The 18,326-nt window shown below is 38.8% G+C and overlaps 1 protein-coding gene across 4 annotated transcripts in view; it reads left to right on the top strand.

The window, feature by feature from the left end:
• The window catches only part of LOC117296478 (SAM and SH3 domain-containing protein 1-like), a 56,926-nt gene that overhangs the window by 17,119 nt on the left and 21,481 nt on the right, over positions 1-18,326 (top strand). For all 4 annotated transcript variants that reach the window (XM_033779426.1, XM_033779425.1, XM_033779427.1 and 1 more), the window contains exons 3-4: positions 785-907; positions 4,674-4,783. In XM_033779426.1, the coding sequence (XP_033635317.1) occupies positions 785-907; positions 4,674-4,783 (233 nt within the window). The remainder of the gene's footprint in view (positions 1-784; positions 908-4,673; positions 4,784-18,326) is intronic.

Below are 18,326 nucleotides of genomic sequence, written 5' to 3' on the forward strand. Positions count from 1 at the left end.
GCTTTGTTGAGCCTCAGGCAGGAATTTAATTTTTTTTGTCAGTCGTTAGAAATCCTTGTATTGTGTTCTTTGGAAGTATGCAGGATCAAATAATGATGCATTGTACATACTGCTTTGATTCATGTACTGGTACTATCAATTTGTTGACGATTTTAAGCAGATTTAAAAAAAAAAAAAAAAACAGCGTAGGTTTTGGTTAGGGCTACAACTCAGCCACTGTCAGCTTGGCCACAATTTCATAGAGCTTCTTAAGCAGAAAATGTGGCCTAACAATTTTCTGCTTAGCTGAAATGAGCAGGATACCATTCAAAACTTATATGTGTGACATCTGGGTTTGGCTGATGACCTTAGTCTTGTAAGCATAATTTTGTTGTGCTTAGCTCTTTCTTATGCTGTTCAAAGCAGCTCTAGGAAATTGGGCCCTACTTGTTGTTCTACATGTAGGTCAAATTTCATAGAGCTCTAGGAAATTGGGCCCTACTTGTTGTTCTACATGTAGGTCAAATTTCATAGAGCTCCTTACAGCAGAAAACATTGCTTAACAATTTCTTGCTTAGCAGAAAGGAACAGGATACGGGTCACAAATGGTACGTGTGGATCCCCAGAAGCCGGCAATGTCAAGGTCATTATGGCTAAAACAAAAGAAATGTTGTCAAAGCAATAATTCAAGAATGAGATTAATCTCAGAGGGGCATTTGTGTTTGTCAACACACCATTCTTGTTTTAAAATAAACAAATTTGATATTGACCTTCCAAATTCTTCCTTTTTTCTGTCTTGATTCAGCATCTGGAGAGACGGCCGCTGCCAAGAGAGTCCGCTCTCGGGGTTTCAAGAGCCTCTTCAAGAAAACGCCTAAATCTGGAGATCAGCCGAAACCTGACGGGTCAAGCCCCAGACAAAATCCCGGTAAGTAGAATTTGGATTTCTCAAAACGGGGCTCGATAGCTCATGTAGGGCGTTGTGGCCTAATGGTTAACAGCATCCAATTTAAATTCTTGTGGTTATGTAAGCCACCGGAGTGTTGGTTCGAATCCCGGTCAGGACACTTGTGTCCTCGAGTAAGATACTTTACTCGTAACCCAGGGGTATAAATGGGTTTCTGCGAGGGTAGAGGCTTTCTTAAAAAGCTTTCGGAGTGCCACAGAAGTTCGGGGCTGTATACATGTACTCCCAAGGGAGCTGAGAAAGATTACAGGAATGTTGTTGGCTCAATGGCCAGGGCACTAATGTAAAGAGCAGTTTGTTGTTATTATTATTATTATTATTATTATTATTATTATTATTATTATTATTATTATTATTATTATTATTATTATCATTATTGGTAGAGCACTGTGATTTTTATCCGGAAGTTGTTGATTCAAATCATAAAAGTCCCCACACCTCCATGTGTATGCCAGAAGTACCACCCTTTGGACCAATTGCTGTGCACCTTTATGTACATTGTACTGTCGTGTTTTTGTTTCTGGGTTCTGCGTTGAAAGTATCTGAAGTGTTTCCAGCACAGCTGCTTCCGTTCATTTATAGATTTTCCTCTTTCTGAACAAACTCCTCCTGTTCCCCTGTTTAAAAAAAAAAAAAAAAAAAAAAAAAAAAAAAAATGAAGCAAAAAAATAACGACACAAGTGGTACACACCCGGGCATTCGTTTTGCTGCTTAGATAACTGCACTTTTGTCTGGAGAGTATCGCTAGGTTTGATTGTCAAGTGTTCATTTTTTTGTCTTCCCTCCTCGTCAGTCTCTTGTCTTCGAAATTGCATTCCTTTGCCGAATTTTCCAGTCGATCAATACCACTCGCTGCCCCGGACCATCTCGACCAGCAATTAACCTTCAATTGACCCAGAACCCGTCGTCGTCGATGCACCCTATTTTTTATTCATTCCCATGAAGACCATACAAGCACAATTGATTTTAAAACCAAAAGGAAAAAAAACAGGGAAGAGACTTCAGAAATTTCCTTTTGGGTGTTGTGAAGCAACAGTAAAGGAGGAGGAGAACCACTCCTTTTAACATTTCCCCTCCCTTTCTCGGATCGACCGTGCCGTGTCATTAAACCCCAGCAACACTGAAAATCATTAATCCAGGAATTGTTTCTAAAGTGGATTTTAATGTTCTTCCATTTCAAGCACTACATCCGGAAGAAAAGGACAAAGTAAAAAAAATCTTGAGAATTGGTTTCACAGGTGACTCTTAAATGGACCATTTGTGTCGTCGGTAAAAGCCGTCGCCGACACCAAAGCCATCCGATATATCCCCAACGAGTATTGATTTATAGCTTTATTGAACCAGTTTGATTTCATGAGCGGCGACTGATGCTTTGGTCGTATCACGTAGCGGTGGAAACCACTCTCCTCTCACACTACTCTCCCCTCACACTACTCTCCCCCCCCCCCCCCATCTCTCGTTCCTTATCTCTCTGGTGTGTGTATCTAGCCGGCCCAACTGGAAATTTTGGTTTTCTGATAAAAGATCATTTCTGGGTAAATTGAGGGCGTTTTTTTCTGCCATTTCAAAGTTTCCAAGGCAGGTGTGGATGTGAATATAACGTGTCCTATATCAGCCTCTTTTTACACTCATGAAGGGTTAAATATAGCGCATTTCAAAATAACGCCTCAATACCCTCTACCATTAGAACCCTAATCATTGGGCCAATAACTTTCCTTTTTAATCTTTCTCAAAAACCTGGGCAGTATACAGCCCTGAGCTGCCAATCCTAATCATGACACCAAGTGTTCTTGCAGAAGCTTCTCTTCACCAAGGGGTATAAATGGGTACCTGCGAGAAAAAAGGTTGAAAAGCCTTCGGAGCGCCACGGCAGCTCAGGGCTGTATACTGCCAAGGTAGCTGAGAAAGATTGAAAAGAAATAATTACTGGCCCAATGACGACAAGGGTACTAATGTAAGGGCATTGAGACATTATTCTGAAATGCGCTGTATATAAACTAGTTACTACATGTATTAACATTATTATGTTACACTTTCACCATGGCTTGATGGCGAAACAGCTCATCTCTGTACTTGCTTTTCTCAAAAATGTCATTTTGTATTGAGAGCTAGTCTGTTTTGCCATGGAAGGGTCACGGCTGATTGGGATGGTGAATACTGGAAAGCAATTCATCAAGCTTCACCGTGGCATGATGAGGTGTTATGGCAACTATTAATTAATGTAAAAGTTGCTCCTGGGCCAAGTTAACCTGTACGCTTGGCTGACCGCTAGAATCATAACAGCATTGGTGCCTCCTCTGTGACAATTTGCTCTCGTAAGAACTGGAGTGAGAGTGTTTTGAAAGCACACAATTCTTGTTCTATATACTGCGCAGTCATCCATCCGCCTGACCTGTTTGGTTTTTATGGAAGTGCAAATAAATGTTTTTCTTAAACACAAGGATTTTGAATTTGGGTTTTTGATAAAAAGTTATAATAATATCTAGCTCTTTTATAAAGCATTTTACAATAACTTTATCAACCACCGGATCAATGCACTTTACATTAGTGCACTGGTCATTGGGCCAATAACACTCCTATGATGTTTCTCAGCTCCCAGGGGAGTATACAGCCCGAGCTTCTGTGGCACTCTGAAGGCTTTTTTTCGTACACAGTGTCAACCTCTACCCATGGAGGTACCCCATTTATACCAAGGGGTGAAGAGAAGCAATTATTTTAAAATATCTTACAGGACACAAGTGTCATGACCGGGATTCGAGCCCACACTCCAACGACTTAACTACCAGAAATTTGAATTTGATGCTCGGTATATATGAACTTTCAGAAAGATAGGTTATTGCAGAGATGAATTCTGAGGCCCAATTATTTAGAACCTTATAAGGTTTTACAAGGTGCTACAAGGCATACAGCAGCCACAGCCAGGAACACCAGGGCGAACCCCTTCTCTTTTTTCGATAAGTGCACTGGTTTTTTTTTACTTGTTGTGTTACACAACACATGGGACCAACGGCTTAACGTCCCATCCGAAAGGTTATGACTAGGATTTGGATTGACACTGTTACATGATTGTTCCCCGTAAAACATGAAACACTGGTGTACCAACCAAGACGAAGATTCTCCAACTATCCTTGAAAGAAACAAATGGTGAACACTTGTTTTTTTCCCTTCATATTTGACAAACTTCTCCTTTTCTTGGCGGGAACTCAACAACAATATTTACTTAAAGGCAGTGGACACTATTGGTAATTGTCAAAGACTAGCCTTCACAGCTGGTGTATCTCAACATATGAATAAAATAACAAACCTGTGAAAATTTGAGCTCAATAGGTCATCGAACTTGCGAGAAACAATGAAAGAAAAAAAACCCTTAACACACAAAATTGTACGCGTTTAGATGGTTGATTTCGAGACCTCAAGTTCTAAATCTGAGGTCTTGAAATCAAATTTGTGGAAAATTACTTCGTTCTCGAAAACTATGGCACTTCAGAGGAAGCCGTTTCTCACAATGTTTTATACCATCAACCTCTCCCCATTACTCGTCACCAAGAAAGGTTTTATGCTAATAATTATTTTGAGTAATTACCAATAGTGTCCACTGCCTTTAATAACTTTAAGCCCCGCTATAAAGTATTTTTTTGAAGAAAAATAGGACCACGCAATTTTGGTGGATTGTTCCATCGATGAGGTGCCCCCACTAATAAAGACAATATTGTTCAAATCAAAATAGGAACTCCTGATTGGACGGCGGCAGACAGTAACCTTAGCAATGAAGCCATCATGGAGACAATGAGAATGTTTAAGGAAAACAAACTGACCGAAGATCAAGCTTGGGAAATGGTAAGCATCTTCAACAACTGTCTGTTTGTGTTGTTATTTACTAATTGTAATTTTTAACAATCTTTGAAGGGTCAGTATACGTTTGGTAACGACCCTGAAATTGAGAGGCAAACAATACATAAATACATACAAAAATACATACAATTTTGTTGTATATATACCGCCATTTCATCAAGACCACAGTGGTTTGTGATGAAACAGAGAAACAAGGAAACGATGAAACAATTTGCAAATTAAAATCAAACAGTCAAACAAATTATTGTGGGAATAGGTGTGATTTCAGATGCTCTTTGAAAATATGAAGTGAACCAGAGATGGGGGAGACTATTTCAAAGTTTAGGGGCGACAAAAGAGCCAGATTTTTCTCAGCTCCCTGGAAAAAAAAATACTTACTTGGTAGGAAGTACATGAGCTTTGGATCTAGTTTAATGAGAAACTTTTCACTTCAAAGTACTGTGATAGTGAAAAAGATATCACTTTTTACCCCTAAAACAGTCACGCTTGCTCAGGTTGTGTATTCCAATTAAAGATTTTTATTCTTATGTTGACACAACTCCTCAAGATTTTTGGCAATATCTCGAAAATGAAAATGAATATTTGAAATGAAATTAAGTTAGTTTTACGGAATTTATCTACAATTAAAACAAACAGTGGGTTTCCATTTACCAAGCGTATACAACCCTTTTTAAAGCTTACTAATACGCACCAGCTCATTTAAACATTAATTTAAAAAAAAAATAAGCAGGAACATAACTTGAGGGCTTTTTCCCAAACATTGGCTTAGATTCAGAGTCTGGTTCCTTTTGATGTTGAAATGACAGTCAGGGTTCGGGAACCAGACGATAGACCTTTATCACGGTGTGGCCATCTTGATTTTACTCAATTTCAAGTCATTGTAACCAAACTGAGACTGGACGAAATAATAGTCAGGTGCCATGTTTGCGCAATGAATGCTTTACTTTTATTGGAAACGGGGAATAGACCAAGATGGTGACAGTGTGATAAAGGTCGGTTGAGCCTTCCAGCATTGGTTTGGGTTACATTTTGTTTAATGTAAGAAACTCAAGCTAAAAAATCAAGATGGCCGCACCTTGAGAAAAAGTCTTGAAACTGGGTGCAATGGTCGCCTAGCTCGGCATGGCATTTTAGTTGAGGAGCTAGGTTGCCTGCTGCAAAGCAAGTTGCTTGTGAGCTGAAGAGTGTATAATTCAGTTGAGCGGGGTGAGAATGTTGAGGGTTGAATGATCAAGAGAAGAGGTTTTTTATTACACGGTTGAAGATTGAAAATGATGAGAGACAAGATGAGAGTGAGACTTTGAACAATTAGGCAGCAGTGTGTGTGGAACGATGTTTGGTGAAAGCCATAAAGTATCTGGGCCCAATTTCCTAGAGCTTGTAAACACAAGAACTTGCTAAGCACAGAAAAGTATTGCTTGACAACAAGGGTGTTTTTTTCTTTCTTGCTATGAGCAATTGAGTCAAAATTTTCACAGATTTGTTATGTTATGCATATGTTGGGATACACCAAGTGAGACTTCTGGTCTTTGAAAATTTTACTAAAGGTGTCCGGGGTGGATTTCACAAAGAGTTAGGACTAGTCTTAACTTGTCCTAACTTAGGACTACCCATGCAATTTGTATATCTCCTAGGACTAGTTCTAAGTTAGGACCAGTCCTAACTCTTTGTGAAATCGACCCCAGTGCCTTTAAGGCATTCACACTATAGTATAGGTTGTCTTCAGAAAAAAACATCTCCCGAAAATGCATCCCTTTTAGATTGTTACTATTTATAACCCTCATCATTTGTTGTGCCTTAGATCGGGGTAATTGTAACAAGACTGTACTGGACGGATCCCAATTAGTTTGAGAGCCATATTTGATTGGTGCAGCGCCACTCTCTGACCCATTTTTACAGTGCCTGGAGGCATCCCAACAAATATGGATATGCTCCGTCCATAATGGAGCCAGGTCCCCACAAAAGACCTGTTACTTTTTGAGCGGCGTAATAAACAGACGCTCAGTCAATGTGGCATTTGATGATGGAGAGTTGTTGTGTGGATTGAAAGCAACCTTTTACATGTGTTAAGAGCATGGGTTGAAGTTTGGTGATTGTTTGCAAATTTAAAAAAAAAAGCAAAGAAACATTTGTCGTACACAAATTTGTGAAAGTGGCCTTTGAAGACGGGGAGTTGTTATAATGGTTCGAAAGCAACCTGCTACTTAAAGGCAGTGGACACTATTGGTAATTACTCAAAATAATTATTAGCATAAAACCTTTCTTGGTGACGAGTAATGGGCTCCCTCTGAAGTGCCATAGTTTTCGAGAAATTTTCCACGAATTTGAAATCAACCATCTACACGCACAGAACTTTGTGTGACAAGGGTGTTTTTTCTTTCATTTTTATCTCGCAAGTTCGATGACCGATTGAGCTCAAATTTTCACAGGTTTGTTATTTTATGTATATGTTGAGATACACCAACTGTGAAGGCTAGTCTTTGACAACTACCAATTCTGCCACAGCCTTTAATAATGTGTTAAGAGGACAGGTTTATTCAAATAAAAAAAGCAAAGAAATTCTTGTCGTACGTGGTATGCAGAGCCATACTATTGCAGGGTTTTCTACAAAGGGTTTTGGACTGGTGTGGAGGAACTGTCGCTCGGAGAGCAGGATAAGAAGAAAACAAATAGACGCAAACTTGAAACTTTCATTCTCAACAGCATTGATCCTGCACAAAGTGGGATTTTGTTCGGGATCTGTGGTGTTGCTTGTGCAGAAATGGATTGCTTGAAATCTTTTGCACTATCAGTCAATCTTGCAGGAATGGTTTGTGCAATCAGCTTTTTTAATATCGTGCAAGAATAGTTTGTGCAATTTTCCAATAGTGTGGGAATGGTTTGCGCAATATGAGTGAATTAAGGCCCAGTGACCAGGGGTAATAATGTGAAGCGCTTTGGGACGCCCTCCGGGTGTGAAAAGCGCTATATAAAAACGGGTTATTATTATTATTATTATTATTTCATTTTATCACAGCATGCAAAAGAAAGATCTCATTTTCCTTTGGCCGGTAACTTTTTGTAATTACTCACTCAAAATAATTTTTAGCTGAAAAACTTATTTGTAAATGAGCTGTTGATATAGTATAGAACATTGTTAGAGAGGACCCCTTCTGAAGTAGCATAGTTTTTGAGATTTGTCATTTTATGCATTTGTTGGGATACACCAAGTAAGATTACTGGGCCAAATTTCATGGCTCTGCTTACCGTAAGCAAAGAATCTGCGCTTAAGGAAGCAGGGAATTCCATGCTTACATCAAGTGTATTTCACAGGTTAGCAGGGAATTTTGGCTTGTGCACGTGCTTACTCTACATTACTAGGCATTCTACACTTACACAGCTAGCGCAGAAATACAGCGCTTTCCTGTAAGCGGTGAATGGTGATCATAAGCGCAGAATTTGGCGGTAAGCAGAGCCATGAACTTGGGCCCTGGTCTTTGACACTTACCAAAGATGTCCAGTGCCTTTATAAATAGCAGTAGTAAAATAACCCCAAACCCAACTGCGGAAGCTGGAAGGCGTTCGGAAGATAGTCTAGGAAATTATTGAAATCCAGTATTCGGCCGTGGAACACCAGAGGGGCAGGAAACAGAGCCTCACTGAAACTCAATGGTGCGTGGACCTGTCTTTTTTCATGGTCCCCTCCTATTTTTCCTGTTCACTTACAAACACAATATGCCAGCTATTTAAAGGCGATTCACCCCCCAGAAGATAATGCATCGACTCTCAGGTTACCGGCTCAAGTTGCCCGGGTATAAAACCGTCTTGCGCAGATTTGATTTGTGGCAAGGGAGACAATGGGGTTGGGGATTCCATGGTTGGACAATGGAGGAGTAACATCCCAGCTTCTTTTTCCCAGTCAATGCAGGGGAATGGACCAGGAGAGATTGTATAAGGCCAAATAAAGAAAACATTTTTAGCGTCCCCCCTTTTTGAAAAAAGGGAAAAGAGGTGTTTTTTTTTTTTTTTTTTAATAGCCCCTAGCTTTATTTTTCAATACAAAAGGCTTTGCTATTTTTCAAAATGATTTTTATTGCTAATAATAATAATAATAATAATAATAATAATAATAATAATAATAATAATAATAATAATAATAATAATAATAATAATACCAAAACTTGTATAGCGCCCTAATCATGTGTAAACCTGCTCTAGGGCGCTGAACATGGAAAACTAGACAAACTAAAACATAAGAAAATACGGAATTATAACAATGGGAGTAAACATTCTTAAAAACATTCAACAACAAACTTAATCAAAAGAAATCCTGAAGTGTTAAAAATGCAATTAGGTCTAAAATCTCTCTTGCTGAGATCATTCGGAGGGAAAAAAAAGAAGGGGGAAAAAAAAAAGGAGGTGGCGGCCTCTTAAAAGGAAGCGGCAGGGACGCTAAACATGTTTTTTATTTTTGTTTGGCCTAAACGAAACTATAGAGTTTAGAAAATCAACAAGGTGTGTAGAGGTAGGAAAAATAACTTGATAGAAAGTTTAAATTAGAATTGATTCTTTTTTTTCTCCTTGTTGTCGGAGCGTGTGTTTGTGTCTGCGCAAGAAAATCTAAAAAATATCAGCAGAGTGCCACATCTGTGGGGAGAACTTATTGTCACAGGGCAAATACCCTTCCCTCTTAGGCTCGGAATGGAATTTAAAAAAAAAAGGTTTGAGAGTACGTTTAGTCTAGTCCAAACATCCCGTCTATACAGACCGGAGGGAAGGGTCGATGGCAGTATATACACAGGTATTGCACTATCCGTGAATGCTGGCGGATTGCGTTTCTGAAAAACGATACTGCGCCCGTATATTTGATTTAAAACAGCAATAACCATTTTGTTCATTCCGCGGGAGAAGGTTTTAATACCATCGCGTGGACTAATTTGGCGAATTGGGAAACTTACCCGTGGCTGGTTTGCGATGGTTATCCTCTCGCTTTCTACTGTTAATAGAGATTTAAATGTCAAATTACTTCAATTTACAGGTTTGTTGTCAAATATCATCGACAGTTGATGTGTAGAGCGGACAGACAATAATCAAGTTTGAAAGTCTGTTTTGAATTGTTGATGCAATCACAATCTGATTGAGAGTCATGCACTTTGTTCCTTTTGCATTACGAAAAAAAGATAAAAAATGCAGTCAAAATTTTGTTTTCCACAGGCAACAGCGTCTTCGAAATCATCCATGTTTTTGACCCCCCGACTCCTTTCGGCTTTAAATTCCTTCACAGTACATTTCCATTTTTCATAGCCGAGAGGTATAAACCAGAGAAGAGAGATAAGACAGGAAAGTAAAAAATGGCATGCAAATCTGGCGGGATAAATTTGGAAACTCAAATTAGACATCTCCACCTTTTGGGCCAGCCTCCTCGACCCCTCAGGGGAAATAAATCATATATTTTTACGTCGTCATCGTCCGTCAGCAAATACACACTGAGGTCATTATCCCCTGGCATAAGACAAGACCAAAATGATATATATCATAATCAAGCGAAGACGAAGAATGAAAAAATTAGAAAGTCAAAAGCAAAAAGGAAAATCTCGGTCACAGCTGATTGGGAAATAGTCTATTTATCTGGGTCGCCGCAGATAAATTGGTTAAAGATTGACGCGCTGGGAGCGTTGTGTGATGGGGGGGAGGAAGGACATCTGTTCACCAAGTATACCTCATCTCTTTTTCTGTTTCTTGATTCTAAAATAATCACCACGGCTGAGTCGGGACGCAGAGGGAAAATAGAGCAAGTATGGGTTTGAATCGAAGAAGGATAACTAGAGAAAGAAGAAGTTGAATAGTTGTAACAATTATTAAAATTAATTACCTTTAAGATGATGTCACGTCAGGTGGAAGGTGATGAAGTCATCATGACACCATTGTTTTATTGCACCATTACCTTTAATCACTGACAGTTTCATTGCAATTGCCCTTTAGGAACTATGCAAAAATAAACGCCTTGACTGATACGGACAAATACAAAAATAATAATAGTAATAAATAAAAAATAATAAAATAACAACATAAGAGCTGTTTTGCTGTGCTGCGCTACGAAACAGCTAATAACAATTGGAGAAACATATTGATCAGATCGGATTAAGGATAGATCTGTTACAGGAGGCGGCGCTTATGGGAACAGCAAGGATTCTCGGAAGGTCCCTTGAGATCTAAGGCTACTGGATGTAGCTTGACTTGAGGAGTATACCCTCTCAAAGGAAAACGTGATATTTCTTTTGCACGCTGTGATATGATGAAATAACAACAATAAAGTGCTGTTAAGGTGCACTTTCCTGTAAAGGTGCTGGTTAAGAACAGTTGGTTAATAAGGAGAAATAAGCAAGGCATGCTGTGAAACAATGGTGCGCGCGGCGTGATCAATCACACCTGAGAATAAGGTTTGCAGACCCCTTCTTTTGCATGCATTACACAAAATCTCCTTCACATGTGTGCATCATATTGTGATCTTGAAGAAAACCCACCTAAAACATTGACCTGCTTGGTAGGTGGGAGATACATGTCACTTCAGTGAATGCCAAGTTCCATTAGCTATTGGCAAGGTTTTTTAAACCATGTGACATGAGAGTCCGGCAATCAGCTTCAGGACCATTGTACGATTTTCATAGGATATTGTTGAAAAGCCAAGGTTCTTTCTCAAGCCCTGGAAAAACGGAATCTGAGTGTTTTACACACACACAATTGATGTGATTTTTATTGGATAATCGTATCATGCGTTTATTATTGTGACCAATGGGAGACTTTCTGGGACGATAGAGGGCAGCAGACATACCGGGTAAATCCATTGTTCTCAGAATTATGCGCATGTTCAGAACTACGTAAACAATGGAAACTTACCCGGTATGTCTGCTGCCACCTAGCGTTGGAAAGTCTCCTATTGAACATTCCCATTCGAACCACTGACGGCTAAACCCAGAGCACTGATTGGTTAAAAGTTTGACCTGCTTTATTGCACAATAAAGCCAAAAATGTCCTAATGTGTGCCGTTGCACTGACCTAGATGCATTAATGCACCAAACGTTCGCTGAGCATAAGGCATTTTATCATTAATGATGGTAAAAGGAATTATTGTTAACTAAAGGATCAGGGCCCCATTTCATAGAGCTGCTTTTAAAAGCACAAAATTCTGCTTAAGCAAAATAATCAAATCCAATGCTTAGTAAAATCAGAATACCGGCCAAGACTCCACTCAATTGTTATGCTAAGTAAACAATAGCTCAATACCAGTCACAAGCATATATACATATATGGCATGAAATTTTGGCCAGTAGCATGTGTAAAATAAGCAAGCTATTTTCGTGCTTAACCAAATTTTTTGCTTAAAGCAGCTCTATGAAATTGGCTCCTGAATTAAGAAGTCTTTCAACAACCCGAATGAAGCACAAAGTTGAAAAGAGGTCTAAGCTAAGAGTAAGCTGAAAAGCACTGTTTAGCAAGCGCTGGAAAAACAGAATGTGAGCTCTGTGGACAATTGATCATTATGTAGGATGCGTTATTATCGAGGATTGAAATAGAGAAGTTTTTTCAAGAACCCAAGCGTAGCACTTTAGAAATTATAAGCTGAGAAACCCGGCTGCATTCTTTGTCGAGCCCTGGAAAAACAGAACATGATCTGTGTACACTCCATCATTTGATGAGACTTATATAGGTTTTACCATGACAACTAATGTGTACACTCTGAATTTGGATGTACTTTTCATCCGATGTTCATTGAAAACTAGAGGATAAGAATAAACAAGTCTTTCAAAAACCAATAACTAATCCCACCATTTTGAAGAATCAGTCACTAATAAGTATAGTTGTAGAAAGCCACCACATTATTGTCGGGCCCTAGAAAAACTGAGTGTGATTTCTGTTTTCGAAGAAGCTACGTGTACGTAGACCAAAAGTTGGCGCCAGATCAAACGAAGGACAACAACGCTTGTTATTGCAGTGATCGCAAATATATGCATTTCACACATAAGGAGAAACAGTGCCAGCTTTATTGTCATTAGTCCGCTTGCCCGTATTTGCTCATTTTGAAGCCCCTGAGGCGGTTCGATGTCGGGGATGCTGCTATAATTCCATCTCCTTTCATTTATCTCTCACCTTGGCAACCAATCATGCCACCTTCCGATGTCCTGCCTGTTTGGATAAATAACAGCAAGCTTCTAAAAAAGGAAAAACGATACAGCTCGTACTCCGAGCTAATAATCACACCTACCCCCCCCCCCCAATCTTTGAAAAATAGAGTTATAATAACACAAAAATGGTCTGGAAAATAGGTAGGATCCCCCAATGGATGCAATCTATCTTATTGTGTAAATGCATTCATGCCTCGTTTTATAAAAAGCTAGCAGTCGAGGAATTATTGTCAATTCGGAATGAAAAAAAAAAAAAAAAGGTTTTGTCCCGATGCAGCTTTGTCAGAATTTTAAGAACCGTTGGTTTCTTGTTTGCTTTTATTTTTTATCCCCCTTCAGCTATAAGAGATTTTCTTTGAAAATCTTTTCTGTCCCCGTGGATTAGGACTATAAAAATATATCGTCAGATTTGTAATGTTCAAAGCCAATGTTCTGAGGGACTCTGAGGAAAGCTGTTGGGGACTTTGGTTAGTTTGCTCAGAGATATAAATTCATTTTTATTTTATTTATTAACCTAATGCCAGTGTGCGATAAGTTTTGAAAACGAAGTGCTTTTTTTTTTTAGTACCAGTTCCCCCAAGAACCAATGTGTGATAAATATTGAAAGCTCCGTGTTTTTTTACTACCAATTTACCCTAGCACCAATATGTGATAAGTATTGAAAACTAAGGTTTTTTTTAGTACCAGTTTTACTTTAGCACCAATGTGTTGAAAAGTATTGAAACTCAGGTTTCTTTTTTAAATACCAGTTACACTAAAGCACCAATGTGTAATAAGTATTGAACAATTCCTGTGGGTATAATAGATGTTAAATTTGCATCGGGGATAAAGAATATTAATTTTTTTTTAATTTTTTTTATTTTATTATACCCATACACCGATGTGTGTTAGCACTGTATACTCAGTACTTCCCGAGTCCTGTGAAAAAATATCACAGGCATGTTACTCGGGTGGGATTCGAACCCACGACCCTTGCAATTCTAGAGCAGTGTCTTACCAACTAGACTACCGAGATTGCCCGGCAGCTAGAGGCCCTACTTACTGTAAACAAAGAAGTCTGCGCTTTCTGAAGCAGGAAATTTTGCTCTTGCGTGTATAAGCATAGGTCATAAGGGAGTTTTTGCTGGTGATCGTGCATACCTCACGTTACTAGGTATTCTTTGCTTAAAACAGCTAACGCAGACATTTGGCGCTTGCATGGTGCTAGAATTAACCCCAAAAGACACGCTTTCCCATTCGTATGCAGAATTTAACCTTCCAACAATTGCTTATAAATGTCAGAAAACCGAGCAAACTTTCATAATAAATTTTCTTGGAAATAAATTGTGCACATTTTTACGCCCTTTTGCTGGTGTAAAGGATAAAACATGTAAAGGGTAAAGTTGATCAGTCTTTGAGAAAGACGATGCTAGATTAAAAAAAAACTGTACTCAGATTTATTAACAGAGTTGTATGCGTCCTTTTTGATCAAGCAATGTTTTTTTTTTTCTTTTCTTTTTTTTCTTCACAAACACACATCACTGAAATAACTTTGTTGTAGACATTATATATCATTTAATACCACCCCCAAAGTATGTTAAGTTTGAATCAATGTAATATAATGTATTTTCCAGGGGTAATCCATACAGACTGAACATGTTTGTGCACACTAAGTAAAAAAGTGCCTGACAAGTCTGTATTCTTTACTGTTTGGAGGTTATTGACGTCCCAGGGTCTTTTAAAATGTCAGCACTCGCCCTCAAACTTTCTAAGGGGTTATGGAATTAATATGTTTAAAGGACTTACCTGGATAAATGTGATTTAACTTGGGTATGATGGACGTTCCATTGGGTACACATATGGGATTAAGAAGACTTCAATTGGAGGTTTCTATGAGAGTCCGTTAAACAGAGGATCCCCTTGAGGTACCATTCAGCTTTGCCCTCGGATTTCTACCTTCTCAAAATACATTCTCTCATTTTGCCTGGTGACAGTTTATCAATGAAATTTTTTGGTAATCTGTTTAAATAAAGAATTACGAGTAACAAGAAGCTGTGATTTTGTATTTTGTTTGCAGTTATCTTGCAAGATATTTCTTCGAACCAAAGATAGTTGTTATTCTGGTTTGGTTTGTGTTGCAGCAGGCGCCAGCTTGACTCGAAAGGTTTTTTTGACGAGTGCCGTTAGACAAGATATCTGTATGATTACATTATCATGCACAACTTTATACTGAATAAAGGAATAAATTAAATTTATCAGAGACACAGAGTAAAGAAATTTGTTTTGATATGCGAAAATAAAAATGGTAAAAGTGCACGGCTCCAAATTACAAGTGTGATAGACTTTCTCAGAAAACTTCACACAGTATCAACACTCAAATCTCAAGTGCCTCCTGTTATATTGCCCACCTTACAAAAATATGAACGGAAAAACAAGAAAATCTCATAAAACATTACTTGAAAATTTGTTATTAAAATAATTTTAACATGAACTGTCCATTTGCTTTTGAGGGAGGTTCCATTTTCATAAAAAATAATGTGTACAGTAATTTATAATGGATATTGATATTGTTTCTATACACAGTTACTATCTTTCATTTTCAATACTGAGTCTTTTGTTTTAGTTTCTATCAAAACAGTTTGTTTCCCTCTTGACAAAAAAGAAAGATGCAATCACAATGTCAGAAATAAAGATACCTTAGTAATGTACAAATGCAGGGATGAGAATTTTCAGAAATATTGAATCCTAGATCGGTCTTTTTTAGTCAGCTATGACTCTTACTAACCCCTGAAAATTTCTGTTTGACCTAGTGAAAAACTTGCAATCTGATTGAAAAGATTTGTAGTGTGTCCTCTACAGTTGCCCCAAAGGTTGAGTAGTATTTGTGTTTTCTTCCCAAAAGATGTCTTTAAAGTCTTCAGGAAGAGGGTCAACAAATCTTTTCAGTTTCTCAAGTCTGAAGAATTTTCTGTCAAGCTAGAAAAACCACACGACTAAAACCGATTCTTTGGAGTGAGCAAATTCCTTTGCTTACACTGCCATGGAAATCCAAAACTCGGGGTCATACTACAAATTGTGACTTTCACCTCCTGGCACCTGGAGGGGTTTTAGGGACACACACCTCCACCGCGGCCAGGGTTCATTCCATCCCGTCTCTATAAGACCCTCACCTTTGGTGGGTTAATCGATCGCAAACTCCCTGCAGGGGAGTCAAGCGATCTCACCCTCACTGCAATATAACTCGGCTCACCTGGCAACGGACCAGTGTGGAAGAATTTCCCTCCGCTCGTTTGTGAAATCGTGTCTGTGTGTGCGATCGCGGAAGGAAGCCCTAAAAAGTACATCTCACAATCGTTTGGGATTATTTATTTTTCTGGTAAAGTTGAGAAAGTTTACAGTCTTTGTAGTGTCACCTGGCAACAGAACTGTGTTGAAGAATTTCCGTCCGCTCAATTTTTGAAATCCTGTCTGTGTGTGCAAGCGCGGAAGGAATCTTTTAAAAGTACAGGATTTGAAAAGAGATTCTGGTAAAGTTGAGAAACTTTACAGCCCTTGTAGTGTCACCTGGCAACAGACCTGTTTGGAAGAGTTTCGCTCGGATATGAAATCGTGTCTCTGTGTGATCACGGAAGGAAGCCCTAAAAAGTACAGCTAGGTTAGTTGACAACCGTCACAATTGTTTGGGGTTACTTTTTTTCTGGTAAAGATGAGAAAGTTGACAGCCCTTGTAGTTATTTTCCAAGGCTTTTTTCTTTCCTGTTTACTGAGCGGATGTGAAAGAAGGGGTGACCTTGTTTGTTGTACTTGGAGTATTTCCTGTCGGGCTGGCTTTAAAGTTGAATTTTATCTGTGAAGTTTTGACATTGTGTTGAATTGCATCACAGCAGAATATCAAGTTTTGCAACACTTCATCTGAAAATCTTCAAGTTTTTTTTTTTTTAAGTTTGGTTCAATGAGACTGGGTTATTCCCAAAAAATATATGACTGTAAAAATACGCTCTTGAGAAGCACTGCAGCTGTTGATGAAATAAACTTTTTTGAGAAAGGATTCCCTTTGAGGTAGTATGATTTAGATAATGTTCTACCCAAATATTTGAATCTTAGAAACAGTTTTTAAGGGTAAGTGTCCCATCGTGAACGTTGCGGCCAGAGATGCGGTTTATACCCACTGTCACCTCGCTAGACGAGAATGGGTTTTACATTCTTGTGTTATGAATATACCAAGTTACATTTTCTCAGCCAGAAGACACTTTATTATATCTTTATTTTTTTATTAGGTTGACAGCAACCAGTCTACATGTTCGACCCTACCTTTAAAGGCAATTCCAAGGTCATTATTAATTGTCAAATGACATCAGTTTTGTATTCAATGGATACATTGATTTTTTAAATCCAAGTTGAGTTATTAATGTATTTTTCTAATTACTGATAAAAACCCCTTTAAAATTTACATGGGAAATAACTTCTACTGCTTGATCTAAAACCCACCGTTTCCATGACCCCCCAAAAAAGGAAGAAGAACCTTTTCTACACCAACTACGATTATAAAAAGGTTGCATCGCCCAACAGCAGTACAGCAGTACATGTATATGTCAAAGATACAAGTGGGCGACATCATTGTCAATTTTTTTCACCCGGTCGCTGCCTTTGGGTTATAGTTACCAAGCTCTCTTTGCTCTCTCTCTGTTTCTCTCGGCCCATTCTCGTGTTCCATTATTAATTAACCGACTAGAAACAGATAGTGTGTACTGCCACGATGTCGACATGACAGGTGGACTAGTCCACGGCAGGTGGTGGTTAATGTACGGGTATGGAGGCTCACTGGGCTGGATTTGATTTTGATTTTTTTTCCCTCTTTCCCCCGTCTTCTTTCTTCTCGGCCCAGGTTTTTTTTCTCTTATCAGCGTTCACGTCATCCCAAGTAAGAAATAAAACTGCCTCCGGGACGCTTGGAAATAGACACCGGAATTTAAAAACCCAGAAAAGGAAAGAAAAAAAAGGAAGGATGATTTGAGAGAGAAAGAGAGCGCGCGAGAGAGAGAGAGAGAGAGAGAGGGGGAAGGAAGAAAACAAGGAGGGAAAATAGAAGTGATTAGGAAGTGCTGAAGGGGGGGTTAAGCGTGTGGAGAGAGGAACAGATTGAGGAATAGCTGACCTGTTTTAGACGTAGTGTTAATGTTGGGAGGTGTGCAGGCATCAGGAAGGTAATCTACCTGAAATATTTGGCCGTTAGATCTGTCCGTGACAAAGCCCGGCTGCTTGATTGAATACAATTTTGATTGGAGACGAAATGGATTTTTTTTCTTCTCTTCTTCTTTTTGACTTCTTCACCCATTCCCCTCCTGAGTTGGGACTTTAGGGGAGAAAAGCCCCTGCTAAATTGAAAT

Source organism: Asterias rubens, chromosome 11 (assembly GCF_902459465.1).
Source record: "Asterias rubens chromosome 11, eAstRub1.3, whole genome shotgun sequence".
In the NCBI taxonomy this organism is placed as follows: Eukaryota; Metazoa; Echinodermata; class Asteroidea; order Forcipulatida; family Asteriidae; genus Asterias; species Asterias rubens.